This window comes from Camelus bactrianus, chromosome 13, assembly GCF_048773025.1.
Source record: "Camelus bactrianus isolate YW-2024 breed Bactrian camel chromosome 13, ASM4877302v1, whole genome shotgun sequence".
Taxonomy (NCBI): domain Eukaryota; kingdom Metazoa; phylum Chordata; class Mammalia; order Artiodactyla; family Camelidae; genus Camelus; species Camelus bactrianus.
In genome coordinates, this window is record NC_133551.1 from 24000097 (window position 1) to 24019076 (window position 18980).

Here is an 18980-nt window from a genome sequence, read left to right on the forward strand (position 1 = left end):
ATCAGAGTCAAGGATGCACGATTCTAGGACATGCATTGGGAATGTGGAAATCGAGGACGGCTCCACAGTGCAGTTGTGGCCATTAGGTGAAGATCAAGAATAAATCCAAGAATAATTAAACCAATGAGAAAAAAAAAAGCCTACAGATGGAGAAAAAACAAGTTTGATGATACCGTTTGAAATTCATGCTTAAAACACATCTATTCTGGGCCTTTTCAGTTATGTAAGCATAAATCATTTTCTGTTTTGCTTAAGTCAGTTTGAGTCGGGTTTTTTGCAAAATGCAACTTTAAAAAGTCTGTCTAATACAGGTTAATGATACAAATTTGTCCTAAACTTAGTCTAGAGATTAATAATATATACCACGCATGTACATATATGTATATAAATGTACTGTTTACATATATATGTGTATATATATGTATGCTACTATTTTTCAAGTATATGCAACACTACTATAACAAATAAAACAAAGAAAAAGTGTCTGTAAGTGCTGTTAACTTTATGCTAGCTTGGTTATGCGTTTTCTCACTTGATGAACTCTAAAGATAGAACAGCACCCTTTGAGGGCTAACTTTTAATACTAAAAGGGATTCTCATACTCAATATCTTTGTTACCACTGATTTGGAACATCTGATGCAGTCCTGAATCTATAATCCATGTTTAGTAAATGCATATTGGTTGATTTCAATCATAAAAGAAATTTTCTCCATTAGTTTAAAGATAATATTACCTTGAATCATATGATATTGTTGATTTGCAACCATTTTGACCAAAAAAGGGGCAATTTCATATGGTTCAACCTAACAGAAGCCCAATAAATATTTATTGAATGAATGCATCACTCACTCAATCAATCAATATATTTTTACTGTTTTTATCCTGAAGCTATAAAATACTATTCTAAAAGTAGAAATAGGCAAGTTTGTGAGTATTGGTTATTTGACTCATTTTAATTTTGTTCTAATTGGCTTGTGTGCTAGACGTCACCTAAGAGACAGAAATTACATTGGAAACTTGCATTTGCATTTCTTGATCTGAAGTAGCCATTCTGGATGCTTGAACACCAGTAGCTCTTTCTCCACCATCTAAAATAAATGTACTTTCTTTCCCTCATCCATCTTGATGGATGCACCACGTCTCTGTAAAGTTTTGTTTTTTTTTTTTTAATAATTGTGTGATATGCTGATCCAGAGAAATGCTTACAAATAACTTTTCTTAAGCTTTCCAATCTTTTCTGTGCTCACATTTTCCCCAGAAGTCTTTACCATCCTATTTGTATCCCCTTCTAATTCATTATTCCTTTCTCTCCTCACTGCATGAATTATCTGAGATATCATCTAAAATGAAATTAAAGAAAATTGCCCTGCAATTCTGAGAATAGAAGAAGTATAAAATCAGTGCCCGCTCACTTGCACCTCTACCTCTCCCCCAGCATACTGTTTTCTGCTAATTGGTACAATAACAACCACGCTATTTATCTATTTCCTCCTCTGTGAGGAGTACAGGTTCTGCTTATTCTGCCCAGGGTGCCTGTATAACAAAGGAAGATAGCTATAAGAGATTTGTATTTGAGCAGAAAATGTTCCCAAAATTCCAGATACAGAATATAGTTTATTTCCTGTATTTCTGAAGACACTTATGCACTGCCTGAACCTTAATTATGCTTCCCAACACTCACAAAATTAAAACCTTGAATTAAACATCTCATTAATGTAGCTCCTTTGCAATTCATCTGTTTGTTTCAAAATTGATAAAGGAGGAAAATTATGCATTTCAGGAGGTAACTTGGTCATAATACCAACTCCCAGTTACTTGAAAGTCTCAGAAAATACAAACGGCAAAGCCTGTTGTGGGAAGCGCTTGGAATACAGGAGGTCAACCAAGTGAGTAAACATGAAATGGAAGATTATCCTTATTTGTGGAGAATCCATTCCAGCAAGAAATTGAAACAGGGGCTTCTGCATCTAAAACAGTGAGACTACTGACAGCATCAGAGGAAAATGACTTTTTAGATGGGAAGTAGACTGGACTAAGGGCTCTGAGACAGCATGGTCTGGTGGCCTGAGAACCAGACCAGGAGTCAGAGATGGGGGTTAAATCCCAGTTCTGTTACTCGCCAGGTTTAAGTAACTTATTGTAATTCAGGAGACTTGTACTGAGCCCCTGACTCTGCCAGCCCCTGAGCCAAATGACAGGACTCTGTTCACACAATTAGATGCTTTTATCCAAATGACGAGTTTTATTTTATCAGATTTTTTCCATCCGCATGCACACATGCTCTGCTGGCTCCCATCTCCAAAAACCCTCCCTCACCTACAGAACTGTCCAATTATGATCCAATTGCTCAATTTCCCACTTCAAAACTTCTTGAAAAGTCTATCTCTACTGCTCTGCCTTCCATTATCACTCGCAAGCCACTTTAATGAGGTTTTAGGGAAGTAATCTAGTAAAGTAGAAATGACACAGATGCTAGAGTCAGCCTGCTTGGGTTCAAGTCCCAGCACAGTCACTTAGTAACTACGAGGCAGGTTATTTGATGTCTTTGTGCCTCAGTTTCCTCCATGGTAAAATGAAATAAAAACTGCATCTAACTAATAGTTATTGTTGTTACTATTAAGTAAAACATATAAGGCACTTGGGTGGAAGCTGACACACAGTAAACACCGTGTAAATGGTAGCATTTATTATTATAGGTCCTTACCAATCAATAAAAACTGTTCTTGGCATGTGGTCCTGTGACTCCCATCCTGACAAATCCAGCGGTCACTAGTTGGTTCTCATCTTACTTAAATTTTCAGTTGCATTCAACATCTGGTAGCTTCCTCCTAATTGAAGCAAGCCCTTTCCTTGGCTCCCATGACACTCTATTCTTGAGTTTTCCAACTACTCTTTGGCAGGCCTTTCCAGCCTTCTCTGATAGCACCTATTCCTCTGTCTCAGGCCCTCTTCTCCTTTTTTTTTTTTTCTTCCCTTTTCTCTCCTTAGAGGATCTCATCAATTCCCACAGCTTAAAAAACAAAACAAAACAAAACAAAACTTCTATTTGCTGAGACTCTCAAATAAATATCCAAAGTACTGATCTCTTCTTGAGCTTTAGATTTGCATTTGCAACTGCCTTCTTAAGGTCTTTTCTTAAGTAGCACCCTAAGTATAAATGGCCACAAAGACCTCTTGGGTTCTGCTCCCCAAATGCTATTTTGCAACTAACGTTACAACTAACATCTCAAAAAATGGCATCTGTGTCTACCAACTGTTTCTCTTCTCCCACCTCCCATAGGTATCCAACAGCAACCTCTAGTAGACTCTACCTGCAAAAACATACCAAATCTACTGACTTCCCTCCGTCCATCTCCACTGTTAGTCTTTTAGCCCCATTCACTTTCATGTCCCACCTGGAACACTGCTGTAGACTCCTAACCGCTCTCCTTGCTTCCACTCTCGCTCCATGTTAGTCCATTCTCCACAACACATTTAGAATATTCTACGTTAAAAGCATTCATCTACCAAAACGTAAACATTATAAAGGCAGGATCTGTTTTGGTAACTGCAGTATCCCCTGCCAAAAGAGTTGGCACACAGTATACACTCAGTAAATATTTGTTGAATGAATAAGCAAATATATCAGATCACATTTCTTTCCTGCTTGAGTATCTCAGTGGCTTACTATCACATTCAAAATAAGATTTCAACTCCCAAATGGCCCATAAGACCATACACCATCCGGCTTTAGTGAAACACAGATTTTATCTTCTACTACTCCATGTATATATAACATGTAGTATAACATTATATATAAAATATATATTTGCAACATAAATATGTATCTATAACACAAACACACACACATATATATAACAGTTTTAAAATTCCTACTTAGGAATTTTTCACTTGCTAAAACTTTTTTTTTTTCTCTGATTCATATTCCACTCATATCTTCACTAGGCTAGCTCCTTTGTGTTTTTCAGATCTCAGCTCAATATATAACCTTCTCACAGAGGTCTACCGTGACCAACAATCAAAATTAGTCTCTCCACTTCTGTTATCTTTCTATCACATCTACACGTTTTATTGTGCTTATCATTATCTGAAATTATCTCGCTTATTTATTTTACTGTGTCCTCCTGCCTACCCACCTCCACACCCACAACCCTGCACTATGTGCTTCATGAGACCAGGAACCTTTGCCATCTTGTTTAATCCTATATCTTCAGCACTGAGCACAGTGCCTGCTACTCAGCAGGTACACAGTCAATGTACAATGGAATGTCAGTGTACAATGTCATCTACAAGATGCGGTTCTATGGAATTCAAATACAACACTTTCACAGAGTCAGCTGAACCACTCAGATTTCTGACTTAAACACTGACAGTATCCACTATTATACCTTTCAAAATTAGAGAATATAAACCTGTGTGCAGTCACACAATCAAAGCAGCATATTTCAAACTGCATTCCATGGAATATTATTTCATCTGGAATGTTAATAAGTATGTTGTAAGTTGTCAAAGAAGTTGATGAAATGCTTTGTTGAAATTGAACAATCACTACAGAACTTCTAACGTATTTTCTGCATCTCTAAAAGTGGGAGATAATACTCAACTTTACCCACAGTTCTTTTATCAGAGCCTTTTTCTAAGGCATACCTCATTTAACTAGAATTCTGATCAATATCGTTTAGGAAGACACTGAATTAAAAAAATCCAGTGATTGTAGGGATCATTACGATGTCCTCTGCATTCTTTTTAAACTTGTCCTTCTTAGTTTTGAAATAATAATAGACATGCTTAATTTTTTTTCTCTGTCAATGCTTTCCACCGTCCATTACCTTTCAAAGGTCTCCAGTGTCATTGATCTCTGTCCAGACATTCTGGACTTTTTGAGGTACCTGACATTTCTGACAACTTCTAATTTTTTTTCCCTTTTACCTTTATCTCTGTGACTATTCCTCTCCCTCTGTAGTGGCTTCTCATCCTACCTCAGGTCTTATTCCTGTTGCTATTTCTATTTGGACTCTTTACCGACAATAAAGTCAATTAGTCCTATAGCCACAGCTATTGCCTCTTTGAAATGTACAACTGTGCCTTTATAACTTCCAAAGATTCCAAGCGCTACTAATCATTCAACAAACAGTCTTGGGGTATTTTCTTATTAGGCTCTACGCTTGGTATAACGGCACTAAGATGAGCAAAATGGCCATGGTCTCTGCCCACGCCAAGACTACAGTCTAACAGAGGTGGCAGGATGAAAAAGGCAATTCCAAAGGAAGGAAGTGCTAAGATAAGGAAGGAAACATGTGCCACTGGAACACAGAAAGAAGCACCCAACCTGATCGGAGAGGAGATGTGGATCAGAGAAGGTGTCTGGAGGGAAGAAACACTCAGGCAATTTCTAAATGCCCTAAACCACATTCCTCGTAATTTTATATAAAGTGAAATTGATTATTTCACTGGCATTTCAAACATACATGGCTGAAGTCATTTTCAATATCTTTGCATCTTAATGTGCGACTCACCATGTACCCAGTCACCCAGGCTGAAATCTTGATATCTTTCAATCCTTCCTCCTCCTCACCCTCATTTGAGATCAGTTACCAGGTACAGTCAATTTCACCTCTACTATAGATCATTAATTCTTACCTTCCTTTGCTTTCTCATTGCTGTTACTTCAGTTCAGACCCTCATTACTTCTGGCCTGGGATGTTTTAACTTTATTTTTCTTCCTCTCCCTTCCCTCCCTCTCTCTGATGAGTGCAGTTAAGCAAAGCACTGTTATGATCATCAGGAATTTTGGTTGGGTGGGACAGGGAGAGTGAGAAGGCAGAGAAATAATTACTAAGTGTTTTTCTTTAGAGGTATTCTCTGTAACTCTTATCTGTCTTAAATATATAAGCGTTGGAACTTTGGTAAACATACATGGAAGTAAATTACTTCTGGAACCACTTTAGGTAAAAGGCCAAGAGCTGAAATTTATTTAATGTCTACTGTGGCCAGATATTGCTGTAAGGTAGCTACTTTCCCTGTTTTATAAATGAAGAAACTGATATTTAGAAATAACTTGTTAACCATTACAGCATTAGGAAATGGCAGATTAAGCCTTGATATTTCTGGCTTGAAACTGCACAGTCTTTCTGCCTTACCTGAGATATAGGATCTCTTTGATACTAAACTGTTCTTAAAACTGCCACCTTAAGTTTTAGCCTCTGTATTTTTGGCCCAAACCTATAGTAACTTTTTTATATATATATAAGAAATGATACTGAAAGCTAGTATGTGCAAGCCAAGCCCAACTTTTGAGAGAAGAGCTTTAATTTGAGAAGTCTCAAAGGTCTTCTTTTTGCAACAAATCCCAGTTCTGAGTGTTGGCCTCCAGAGCAGAAACTTCTTGTGCTTAAAGTTGTGTAAACTTGCTGGTTATACAAGCATTTGACCAATCTATGGCTTTAACAGCACTTCATGATCAAATGCTCAAAATAAAAATTTTTATTAGATTAATTAATTAATTTTCTTTTTGGGGGGGGTTCTTCTCACTCAGAGTATATTCTCTTAGTTCCTACTGTAATAGGTTTTATTTACCAAAAAAAGTTTTAAAAAAACCCTTATTTTTCCTTAAAATACTCTGAAAAATATGAAGCAAAAATAGAAAAATATACATTTATAGTCATAACGAGAATATTCAGTTTATCACAAACACCTTCATTGTGTTCACTGTAGAAGCTTGAACGTTCACACTGCTCTTTTCCTTGTCCCAACTAATTCTGAATTGTTCAATCCAGTTTTCTGAATTTGGGCTACGCTGACCTTAGATTAGAGTGTACGTGGCAACATTTTTCACTGACCAGTTATTCAGCAAATACTTTTTCCTTTGTTGACACTCAGATAGAAGTGTTCTACAATTCTAATTTTCAAGAAGTCTGATTTTATATTTCTTGCACATGAGTTATGTTGTTTATGTAATGTCACTTCCATGATCTTTGCAAATTAATTCTTTCATTGTATCTTTTCTGAATCACAGCATCAATTTTCATAGATTCCATAGATGTCTTCTGTCATAAATGACATTTTGAAAACCAAAGAAGCCATTGAGGCTGCGTCCCTGTGATCCACAGTTTCATGCTTCACATCTAGCAGCACGTGCTTTTAATGAGCTTAGGGTAGTTTTTTCTTTCCAGATGTTGTAACTGTCAGTTTGCAATTTTTGAGATCTAATATCTTCAACCCGCCAGTTTTTCTGATGATATATAGACACTCTGGGCCTTTTCTTTGCCACTCAATGTATGCACTTTCACATTCAGCTGAGGAGTAAATTCTGGTATTGAATATCATTTGCATCAGACCAGAACTGGCAAGAGTGAATAGAGGGTAAGTGCAGAGTCTCAAAGACACTCTTTCAGCTCCCTTCCTGTCAATGTCTGCCATCCTTAGACTGAACGCTAACATCTGCAGACAGCTAACTCGACCTTAGTGTGATACAGATTTGTATTCAGTGATGGCCTCTGAGTAAACCCTTTTTCTTCCAGTTAGGTTATGTTGATTCTTCTCCTTTAGCTAGAATTGGTTTTGATATCCTCAGTGAGATTATTTGACAAATGTCTATTTCTTCTTTTTAGGTTTAAAAAAGGGCAAATAAATACCTTTTGTTCATGATTAGAAAGGCTCCGATTCATATGTCTTTGCCTATCTCTTTCTAAGGATTGAACTTTTAATATTTACGACCTATATTAGACAATTTATTTGTATTCACATTAGAAGGAAGAACACATCTTTTTAAAGATGACACTTCAGTGAGTTTTAAGAGATACATATTCCTGTGAAACCACTGTCTCAGTCAAGGTACAAAACATATCTGTCACCGCAATAGAATTCCTCACTTTCCTCGCTGTTCACTCCTCTCTTATCCCAGCCCTAGGTAACCACTGATCTGCTTTTTGACACTGGAGATTAGTTTGCATTTTCTAAAACTGCACATAAATGAAATCTGATGGTATGTACTCTTAAGTGTGCCTTCCTTCCCATGGCATAAGTTAAACATAGACAGAGCGTGCTGACTGTATTTGAACCCATAGTTGGGACAATTCCAATCAACTGGGATCAAAGAGTAATTGAGAAGTGAAAAGGATGACTTAGGTATTTGTGTTTAAAAAAAAAAAAAACCAAAGGAAAGAAATCTTAATATAAGTAGAAGGCATAAATATTTGTGCTGCTGAAATCAAAAGGACTATTCAAACAAAGAACACAAATCCTTGCCAGAGAGTAACTTCAGGTCAGTTAAAAATTAAAACTTTTCCATTAAGGGATCCAATAATCACTATATTTAAGAAGCTGAGCATCAACATAAAACAAATTGTGAAATGATTAATTTAGAGATAAAAATATAACAAGTTCAGGAAATGTCGCCACTGGTTTTTCAGGTTCACATGAATCTGATTTTAGTTCCCACATACTCTTTTCAGAGGATATTTAAATAATTTGACTGTGACAAGCCAAACTGTTTTGAGACCTCATTGAAAGTCAAATGAAAACATTAATCAAATGCAAAAATATTCCAGTCAGGCACAGAAATGCTGCAGGTTAGAAAATAAAATGTTGCCTGTGAGAAGGAAAATCAATCAATTCAGAAAAAAGCAGGCATTGGTTCAAATCTACATGGTCAGTAGTGACTAGAAATCACTAGAATTTCAGGGGATTGTATTTTTCTTGAGAATCCTCAGATAGTCTTTGGCTTTGTCTACACGGCAAAATCAGTTTGTTTGGCTAACTTTTCACCTGTGTAAATTAGGAAATCAGAGCAGTCAAACAACTGATTATATTTTCTTTTCTCGCTGTCTCCACTGTTTTTTTTTTGGACAGGCTGTAGTGACTAGCATGCAAAGAATCATCCAGAGCACAAAACAGCCAGGGAAAGTGACTTGTGGAATAGCAGTCTTAATTAAGCAAAAGAAAGACTTTCATATTATTAAATGCTACTGAATTGTTCAATATTAAGTAAAAACTACCTTCTCATTTCTGTTATGAATTCTACAAACTACACCTCCCCTGGTAAGGCAACTCTTTCAAGTACTGCTTTGCAGTTCAATCAGAGCTGCTCCTGGTCTGCAGGACTAAACGCCTATATATTTCTATGACGTGGACTCTATGAATAGATAGTGTGGGTAATAATCTCAGTCTGTCACTTACCAGCTGTATTACCTTGATAATTTGCTTAGTCTCTTTAAGCCTTTCTGCACTTTATCTTTTTAAAAAGGCTATCATACAGAGTTATGAGTATTTAATAAGCTACTACATGAAAACACTAAGCTCAATGCCTGGCACAAAGAAACATTAATATATGATACTCTTATGTTCCTTGAGATGTTATTAATTCATTCATGCCTTTGACAACTTTTACTTGAATTTTTACTAGGACCCAGTCACTGTGCTAAGCACTTGGAAATAAAGTGCAAAATCCACAGCCCCTGTCCTGAGTGAGTGGCAGGGAATGTATTCAAAGACACGAGCAATTTGAAGAGTGCTATCCTGAGATAAGCAGGAGCACGGTGTGCTGTGGAAACACAGAGGAGTGCTTCTCGGAAGAAGGACTGAGAATTAGCCAGGAGAAAAGTGACACTGGAGGAGGGAAGGGAGGGAGGTGTGGCAGCGGTGGCTGTTCCCATCAGAATGAATCGCATGTGTTTAGGCCTATGCTAAATTTACCTTTTCAGATAGAGACTACAGATGCAATTCTGTGGAGAAAGCCAAACAAAACAAAACAGAAAAACCCAAACTTTTGTTTTCTCTCTCCTGCTTACAGTGCTGGGGAACAAGTTTGGCAAACAATAGCTCTTTAGGCTCATATTTAGGAAGCAAAATAGAAGAAACTTTGTCAAGCCCAGACTAGGTTAATGAAAGTTCAATGCGAAAACGTCTGCCCTTAAGGCCAACCATGTCTCAGTAGAAGGAAACTCAGAATATCCTTCTCATTCTTTGTATGAAATGGGAAAAAAAAGAAATCAAAGAAAGAGAAAGAATTAGAAGGAGCATGTAATCAATCCTTTCCTTTACAAATCCCAGCGATTCAGGAGGCCTGCCAGCGGCTAAATCTTTCAGGGACCACAGGCAGGAAAAAGCCTATGAAAATGTGCTCCATTCCCAGAGGAAGGGGTCACTCGAGATCCTCAGACCCTTAACTCTGAATAGGTTTAATGAAAGCCAATTGCTATTTTAACAATTTAGAAGGGGATTTCCCTCCCCAAAGAAAAGCCGCCAGACATCATCACCGCTCTAACGCTGTTTCATCTGTGGCTCCAGGCATGCTTTTCACTGGCTTTCTGTAGGTTGTTAAAGCCATTAAAAGAGGGCTTAGCCACGGAATACAGCTCTTCACATACAAGCCTTTAAATGTAATTGATACAAAGACCGTGGCTCCAGGATCAAAGAGTTCTAATCATTCCGGGAAGCTTGCATGCTCTTCTCTCCAGGCTGGTCAAGGGAATGGTAAGCCCTTCAGAAAAGGAGTGGGTTGTGCCCATGCCGTTTGGTAACTACGACACCTTTTGCTTTTAGTGGGAGGGAGAAAATTCAGACCGCTCTACAAGTAGCACAGACCCAGCAGCTGGATACAGAAAGAAGCTTATTCCGAGACTCCCTGGCAACTCGGTTCCACGTGATTAATATAAATGATATACTGATTTCTCATGCGGAGTCTTTCTCTAAAGTGGTCCATGTACCTTTGTCCTGACACCCCTACTAATTGCAAGGATAGCTCTATGGACAGGTAGACATGGACATCATTATCCCCACTTGCAAATGAGGAACCTGAGGCAGAAAGAAGTCAAGTGGTATAGTAACAGTGACACCATGAGAACAGAAACAGAAATGAGAAAAATGGTCACCTCTTGGGAATAGAGAAGGTATGATGTGATTCTTTCTTTTCTCTGAATGTTGAAGGAGGAGCAGGCAGCAACTTTCTCAATGCTAACTTTGAAAACACTCTTCCCTGCTCCTTATAGTGAGAAGGTCAATTTCCGAGCTGAGTAGCTGGGTGAGCTAACTGGGCACCAGGAAGGAAACATGCCTAACTACACAGATGCTCCACACATCCTCTGCAAAACTAGGGCTTCTCCTACTTGACTTTTTACATGGCGTGAACTCTGGGATATGCCTCTAAATGATGCTTCCCCTTCTCTGCCACTATGTTCCACAAAAATGATCACTGAATGATTGAATGGCAGGTGTTTAAATTGTATGCTTAAGTTTTGTGAAGGAGCCCTAGGAAGAATAATCACTCAGAAGGATCTTGGATAATCAAATAACCCTACAAACCCTCAGCTATGTTTTTATCCCAGTGCTGTTCTAGATCTGCATCAACCCAATGAGAACATTACACTGAATCACTGCTGCAAATTTGAGCCATGTAGAGAGGTCTCAATGAAGGCAGTAATACAAGATTAGAATTCCATGGGCCGTCTCTCCCTCTCTCTCTCTCTCTCTCTCTCTCTCTATATATATATATATACACACACACATATAAAGAGATCTCCAGTGAAACAATCCAGTTAGCTCTTAGATCTTTATGACAAGAAATTAGCCATCTGAGATATTATAAATAATGCTTGTGATAATACAACCAAAAGGAGAGACAGGCCTTTAGAAACAATTCAGTAAAGAAACTTGGGCACCCAAGAAAATTAAGTAGTGAACATATTCCTTCAGAAAAATAAAGAAGAGAAGAAAAGACAATAATAACTAATGTATTTTCATATTTAATTAAACCCAGTAAGGATTATTATTGCCATCTTGCAAATTAGGAAACTGATTTATAAACAAATTGCCGAAGGACAGAGGGAAGATGTGATAGAGTTGGCGTGTGAATCTGTATGGTCTGGCTCCATAGCCTGCAACCTCAGTTGGTTCATCCTGGGACCTTCCAGTAGGGTGGTGACCCACACCACAGATTCCCAGAGCTGTCCATGCTGCAAGCCCGAAAGAAGACTAACATTATTGGAAAAGTTGCTTCCTCCCAAGGCTGACAAGGAGGATTAAGAAATGGAAAATATTAAACAAGGCAGGAAAGTTTACAATTATCTGCAACTCTTTTTTATCGAGGCCCAATTCAAGGTAGAGCTGTTGCAAATTCAATCAGTGGAAAAATAAATATCCACTTATTAAGATTGTTCCTCATTTATTAGCTAGAAATTCTGGCTCTGGGTCCCTAGTCAGGCTGCACTCTATTAAACTCCAGGATTTTAAGAACACAACAACATAAATGAATCTCAGCAAGCAAAGATTGAACATGATGAACTGAGAAATGCACAGATAACCACAAGGAAGCATTCACGTCATTACTGAAAGGTTAGTTGCTTAGGAAATCGACAAGGTGCCAAGTGGAGCACTGGCAGTGCCTTCCAAGAAATGAGAGCAGAGGAGAAATGAGGTTGAACAGAGAAAAGCCTTTGCTGACATCTTCGAAAGCTGACTTTATACAGGCCGTATCCCTGAAGGACGGAAAATGACAACGTGGGGAGCCAGCAACAGTAGAAGGTTGCAGGCCAGCAAGTTTGCTACCAGTCACAGGGGAGCCCTGGAAAGGCTGTAGCCGGTCAAGGTGGGCATCACTCCCCCGCCAAGCTCCACCCTGGGGTGAGAGAGGGCAACCCCGCCACAGGGAAAGCAGTCCTGCCTCTGGCTTTGGGAATTCCTAGGGTGTGGCTGCGTTGTACGGAGGAGAGAGGCAGCAGAGTGAACCGCTTCACCGCAAAAATCACTGGAATAAGAAAGCCTGAGGCCAGGTTCTGGTGTGAAGCAGTAGTTTTTTTATGTGAAATCAGAGGTGAATTTGGTATCACAGAATATTCCTGTTTGGGGCCAAACCCTGACTTTCTATGTTCTCTTTACATACAAATACATTTATTTTGCACACTGTTTCAAATGGCATACAGTGGCTTAGAATCTACCTCTAAAATGGGAGATTCAGGGATCTGTCTGACTGGGACGACTGAGGCAAAGATTCTGGTGGAACTTACCGTGAGAGATGGCAGGTGTCACTAGGTCTGTGCGAGCAATATGACAGTGTGGGCAGAATGAACGTTTCCCTCTGATTTAAATGTACCTGTTTTAATTTAAAGGGAGTATGTGTCTAAGGGAATTTACTTAATGGGGTGTTAAGTAAGAGCACTATTTTTAGAATTAGTGGATGCAGCCAAAATTAAATGAGACGTTCTAATGGAGGCAGCTGACAGAGGAAGAACATTTTAACTGGGCCTGGGAGGAAAGAAACTTCAGCTATTTCCACTAGAGTACAAAGGACAATGCAGGACTCAGAGACGTTAGGAGAGTAAGTGAGGGCGGGGGACCTGCTGTTTTGGTTCAGGGTGAGGAACCTGAACCAAACGACATGTGGGACAAAGCTGGCCCCTGGGGAACTGGGAAGCAAGGGTGGATTTCCTATCAGAGAAGACGAGGATGAGTTGGGTGGTGAAATGCATGTATCAACTTATAAACAATTATTAAAAATTATAATCAATTTTTTTCTTTGATACTTTCTGAAATCCTCACTAATTTAAAGCCATATACAAAATCAAAATTCTTTTAGCCCTTAGCCCAGTGTTGTCATTTTAAATTATCTGTCACTCATCATCAGTAAGTTGGCTTTTTAAAAATTATCACTAATGATTTTCTTTATAGTCACTCGAATAAGCTGATACTCAAAAACAGTCCTTCTATATCTAGACCTAGACCTAGACCCCCAATTAATTCGTTATGTTATATAAAAAGAAATACCTGTACGTATGAGAATATTGTGGGGTATTTTTTCATTCCTGACATATAAAGGAACAAGTGAGGGATTAAGAGCAGTAACAAATGGTATTTGTGTGGTGCTTTGCAGTTTACAAGATGCTTTCATTTACATGACTCTTGGGAGTGCCAGAGCCACTCTGTTGGAATCATCACTATTTCATTGCTCACAGTGTTGTCATACTACATACTTCTATAGGGGAAAGACCATTTATTTGATCCATGTATGTTTGCAACAATGTTTTGGTTTCAATGTCAAATAATTCAGAAACTGTACTTTCTCAAGAAAACACAGATAGCTGCTAATATTAAGTAAAAAGTGTTAAGAGTGTTTAGCTGTAAAACCAAGCTTTGCAAGCTTCAGTGCCACAAAATGAAAATACAAATTGGACCAGGTGTAAACTGGTAAGTTGGTAGGTGGTGGGGTCTGTGACAAATTGAAAAGTACATTTCTGCCTAAAGCGATGTACATTTCTGCCTAAAGCGATATACATTTAAAAAAAATATTTAAACACTGTGGGCCAAAGTAAACATATCTATGTGCCTCACATGCAACCTCTGCTTCATACTAGCAGAACCTGGGGTGTAGAAAAAGAAATAAAGCAGAAACACAGAAGCACAAGGAGATGGTATGAGAAATGGTTTGAACCTGATAAGGACTGAAGCACAAAGAGCAAGGCTGATCAATATGGCTGATGCTCATCCAATATCACCAGCCTCCTTCTTTCTCTCTGTGCTGACTTGGTTTTGTTGGTGTTGGGCCAGCCTAACACAGTGTTAATAACACTGTAAGGATGTAGCTGTGAACTTCATCGCTTTAGTCAGTTTCCTTACAGTAAAATGGAGATAATAACAACTGTATATAGAATTGTTCTGAAATTAAATGAGAGCGTGCACAACAAGGCTTATTTCACATGGTAAGCACTAAATAAATTCTCATCCTCGTCACTGGAAAGAAGCACTCCTTTAATTATTCCTTGAACCTCTCTTCAGTATACACTGAAGATCAAGATTAACTTGCAGATTTACATGGCAAGAAACTTACAAGGGAAAAGGCAGAGACTTTCCCCTTTCACTCAAATAAATCAACAACCATAACACCAAAGAGAGAAGTGTCCCCTTCCTGTGGGCTGATCTGTAAACCCAAACAGCCTTTTCCCTTTAGAACTATAGAAGGTACTGGGTAAGTTAGTCAGACTCTATCTACAAACAGCCATACTTGTACCAAATAGGGCACTGCTTTCTGAAGTGACATTCATAGAAATGCCTCAAAAATTTGGTTCGGTTAAAAATGCATTGATTAAACACCTCAGTGTGAGATATTAGGTTCAGTTCTGAAACTCTGAGATGAAGAGAGCAGGATCTCTGCTCTGAAGCCCTGACATGGCCAGATTAGCCCGGGAGAGAAACATGGAAACAGTTCATTTCAATACAAATGCAGTGTCTGAGTTCCTACCCCCCATCCCCTTATGTTCATCTTTCCCTCTACCTCTTTCAGTGGGACTTGGCAAGCATCGTGCAAATGCAAGGATTAGTACGCTATGAGAAGGCTGAGAAAAGATACATGCCTATTCTTCAAAGTCTAGTTTTAGCTCTATATCCTCCAGGAAGCTTTTCCACTCTACTTTGATCTTTGATTTACTTGAAAGCTTTTGAAAACTGCTGATTAATCATTTTGGCCCTTAATCATTTTCTACCTTAAATGGCAATTAAATTGCTTCCTGGGCATATGTTTTATATACCTAACCAGATTGCAGAAAGCCCTCTGAGGAGAAAGACTTTTCATTCCTTTGGGCAATAGGCATGATGTATTTGTGTTAACCTGAAAAACTGAATTTTTATTGTCAGATTAAAGATCAGTAAAAAATAGCCCAGAAATAATAAATGCACTAGTTTGGTACTCTATTATATGGAAGGCACCTAGGAAAAAGTGTTTCATAAAAAATTGAAGGCTTTTTGATACAATTTAAACATTTAGGTTGGATTAGAGACAGAAAAAATGGTAAATATAAACTTAAATCTGTTATACAGTAAATGCTCTATTTTCACTTTAATCAACATTTATATGTTTGGTCCTGCTTTATAACTTAGCAGTAACAACTTACACTTACTCACAGGGCAACAGAACACACATTCAACTGCTCCACAGATGAAGAGCTGCGCTAGAGAAAACTTTCAGTGATCACTCATTTGTTTGAATACCACAGGCAAAGATGGTTGGGAAGACAAACTAATGCTCCTAAAACTCACAAATCACCAGTTTGAATTATGCTAGTTTATCACCTAAATCTGCTTCCTACATACTGTTACTGAAACCTAAAGGAAAAAATACGTTTGTTAACATAAATATCTTTAAAAGAGACATAAAGAAAATAAATAATAACAGGAAAGAAATGAATTTTATTTAAAAACTATCAAGATTGAGTCCTATGTATGTTTACGTTCAATATCTAAGATTTAATCACATATCTGATACCTAATTTATTTTATTTCTCCTGTCTTTCATATCTGTCTCTTCCTTTCATTTCCACTGCCACTAGAGAAATTCTGCTTTTCATTACTCGTCTAGATTGCCTTAACAACTGCTTCACCAGTTTCTCGTCCTTGCTTCAAGCTGATCCTTTACAAAGGTGCTGGGTTAATCGTTCCATGACACAGTTCCGGATTTGTGGTTCCTCACTCACACATCCTCAGTGCCTCCCTCGTGCGTACAGAACCAAGTCAAAACTACCTTCCTGTAGCATTCACTAATTTCTGTGCTCTCGTTCTAATTTATTTTTCTGAATGTCTTTCCCAATAATCCGCTTCATACACTACATACACTTACACATTTCATGCACTAAAGTGAAACTCTTCATTGTTGCTACATACACCTTTAACTTCCAATCTCTATTTTCTTACTGTCTTCCCTAAGCCTAGGACACTCTTCCAAATTCTATTGATCTTTTAAGATCAAGCTCGAATGTCACCTCCGCCATGAAGTTGTTTCTAAATACCTCAGAAGTAATTACTGTTCTTCTCTCCGAAATTCTGTAGAAAAAATTTCACTAATTCCTTAATAGAACTTGTTATTTCATACCTAAAATATATTTAGGTATCTTTCTCCTTCAGCGGAGTCTGAAAGCTCCTCGAGAATGGAGTCTATGGCAGCTCCACTTTGCAAGCTTTGTGCCATGTTTAAAGGCTTTAAACCTAGCAGATGCCCAAGTAGTTGTCATACAAATGACTTAATGGAGCAATTAATCAATATTTAGTAGTTTCAAAACTGTGGACTTTGTATATAGGACCATATATGGGACCTACACAAACCTTACTGACAATCATGAAATGGAAGTTATTGATTTTGATTAACTGGCTTGTTTCATAAACTAGTGGTTTATCAGATCAGTGGATTTCTAGCTGTTCTCCTCAGCACCTTTGGGATTCCAGAGAGATGGCCCAAGGATCTCTCTCTTTGTCAGTGGGAAATGGTAAATGAACAGAATTCTCTACCCTATACTCTGTCTTCACCCAAAGCTGCTCCAGTTTGTATACTGGCCTTCCTGTAAGACTTTGCTTAGAGAAAGCATTCACTATTTTTTAAAAAAAGAAAACCCTTGGGGTTTCTCCATTGAAACATTCCATTCTGTATTTGTTTCAAGTCTCTATTCCACATGAAAACATCTTCACATGATTAGCAGGTAAATTGAGCTGCTGTGTTTTGGCTGAGTTTATTATTATCAGAAAAATACTAAAATGTTAGCACAAAAGTAGCATTTCAGATAATTTTATATTAGGTCCCCCCGTAATACTTGACTTTGTATGAGACATGACATTCTGTAACAGTAATTGATCTCAATCCTTGATCTGACTTTACTGACCTGAGAGCTAGCTGGCTGGCGAATCTTACAGACATCACTATCTTTCTGGACATTTTTCATAGATTTGAAAGATCCCTGAGAGGCAGTTAAACTGCTTTCTATTTCTGTAAAAGACAATGACAAAACTTTCTATCGCCTAGGCTTATGGTAGCCTGTCCCCTTACCCACAGTGTAGAAAACTCTGATCTGCAATAAATCTAAAATATATCTTCACTAAAATCTGTCTTAGGCTCCTAGACAGTTACACAATTACAAGCTCATTATTTTAAAGGGGGGGGGGGAATACCTGTTTAAGTCACGGTGTATAATTGGCTGTGTCAAGTTGTGAAGGTACTCCATACCTTTGGCAACGTCTACCGCAATAATTAATTTAGACTGCAAATCAAGAGTCCTAGAATTTAAAAATAGATTTAATGAGGATGAAATGGTCAAAGCCAATACCGTATCTTTCTAAAAGAAATCAATAGCGTGTGTGATATGTTATTCTGTATCATTTCAGCCTTTTTTTCTGCTTTATTGAAGGTTAAGCTAGAAATTCAACAAATCTGGAAAAACAGCTTTTCCACATCAGATAATGCTTAATTATAGATCAATTCAGATATCAGTCCCTCTTATTTAAATATTCTACTTGATTTTATAATGTTGTAATATCATACTTATCTTTGTGACAACATAAAAATGGAATCTACTTTCATCACTAAGTAAAAAACACATTCCAATTATTTTATGCATAGATCTAGGAAGTGAATTCAAATTAGACCTGTGCTAGACCCCTCTTTCTTAAAACTTTTATAAGTAAATACTGTGACCTCCTGGTAACTATTTTATTCTGCACTTACACATATTGGCTTTACTACTATGTCAAATTTAGCCTAATTATTATATAAGCTCAGTTACTAATTTAAATTCCTTAAGTTTGTTATCTTTAACTGAATTCCTTTTAAAAAAGCACAGAAGTATTTCTATTCATTAAAACATAATTACTGGGCATAAATTATTACCCATCTTTAAGGCACCATGTTTCCTAGCACTCAAAGATTTCTGCAGGATAAGGCTCATCTAAGCAGACAGCCTATGAGGTGTTGACATGTAAAATGACGAGCCAGGGGCCATACCTCTTCTGTTCATGAAGGAGGGAGAACAGAGAGCCCCCTGATATGTACTGAGTGACGATGGCAAACTGGCTGGGATCATTCAGGCAAGCACCCACAAACTGAATGACACAGGGATGATTGAGCCGGCAGAGAATGGACACCTCTCGGCAAAACATATCCACATCCGACTTGGAGCAGTAGGTGTTGGCTCGGTAACTGGAAATGGCAGCAACAGGAAATCTTCAACAGATG

At 38.0% G+C, this 18980-nt stretch overlaps 1 protein-coding gene across 1 annotated transcript in view; it reads right to left on the minus strand.

The window, feature by feature from the left end:
• Positions 1 to 18980, minus strand: part of TNNI3K (TNNI3 interacting kinase) — a 258130-nt gene that overhangs the window by 130598 nt on the left and 108552 nt on the right. The window contains exons 16-17 of the mRNA XM_010963403.3: positions 18750 to 18944; positions 17921 to 18025 (exon numbers count right to left, since the gene is read on the minus strand). Of these exons, the coding sequence (XP_010961705.1) occupies positions 17921 to 18025; positions 18750 to 18944 (300 nt within the window). The remainder of the gene's footprint in view (positions 1 to 17920; positions 18026 to 18749; positions 18945 to 18980) is intronic.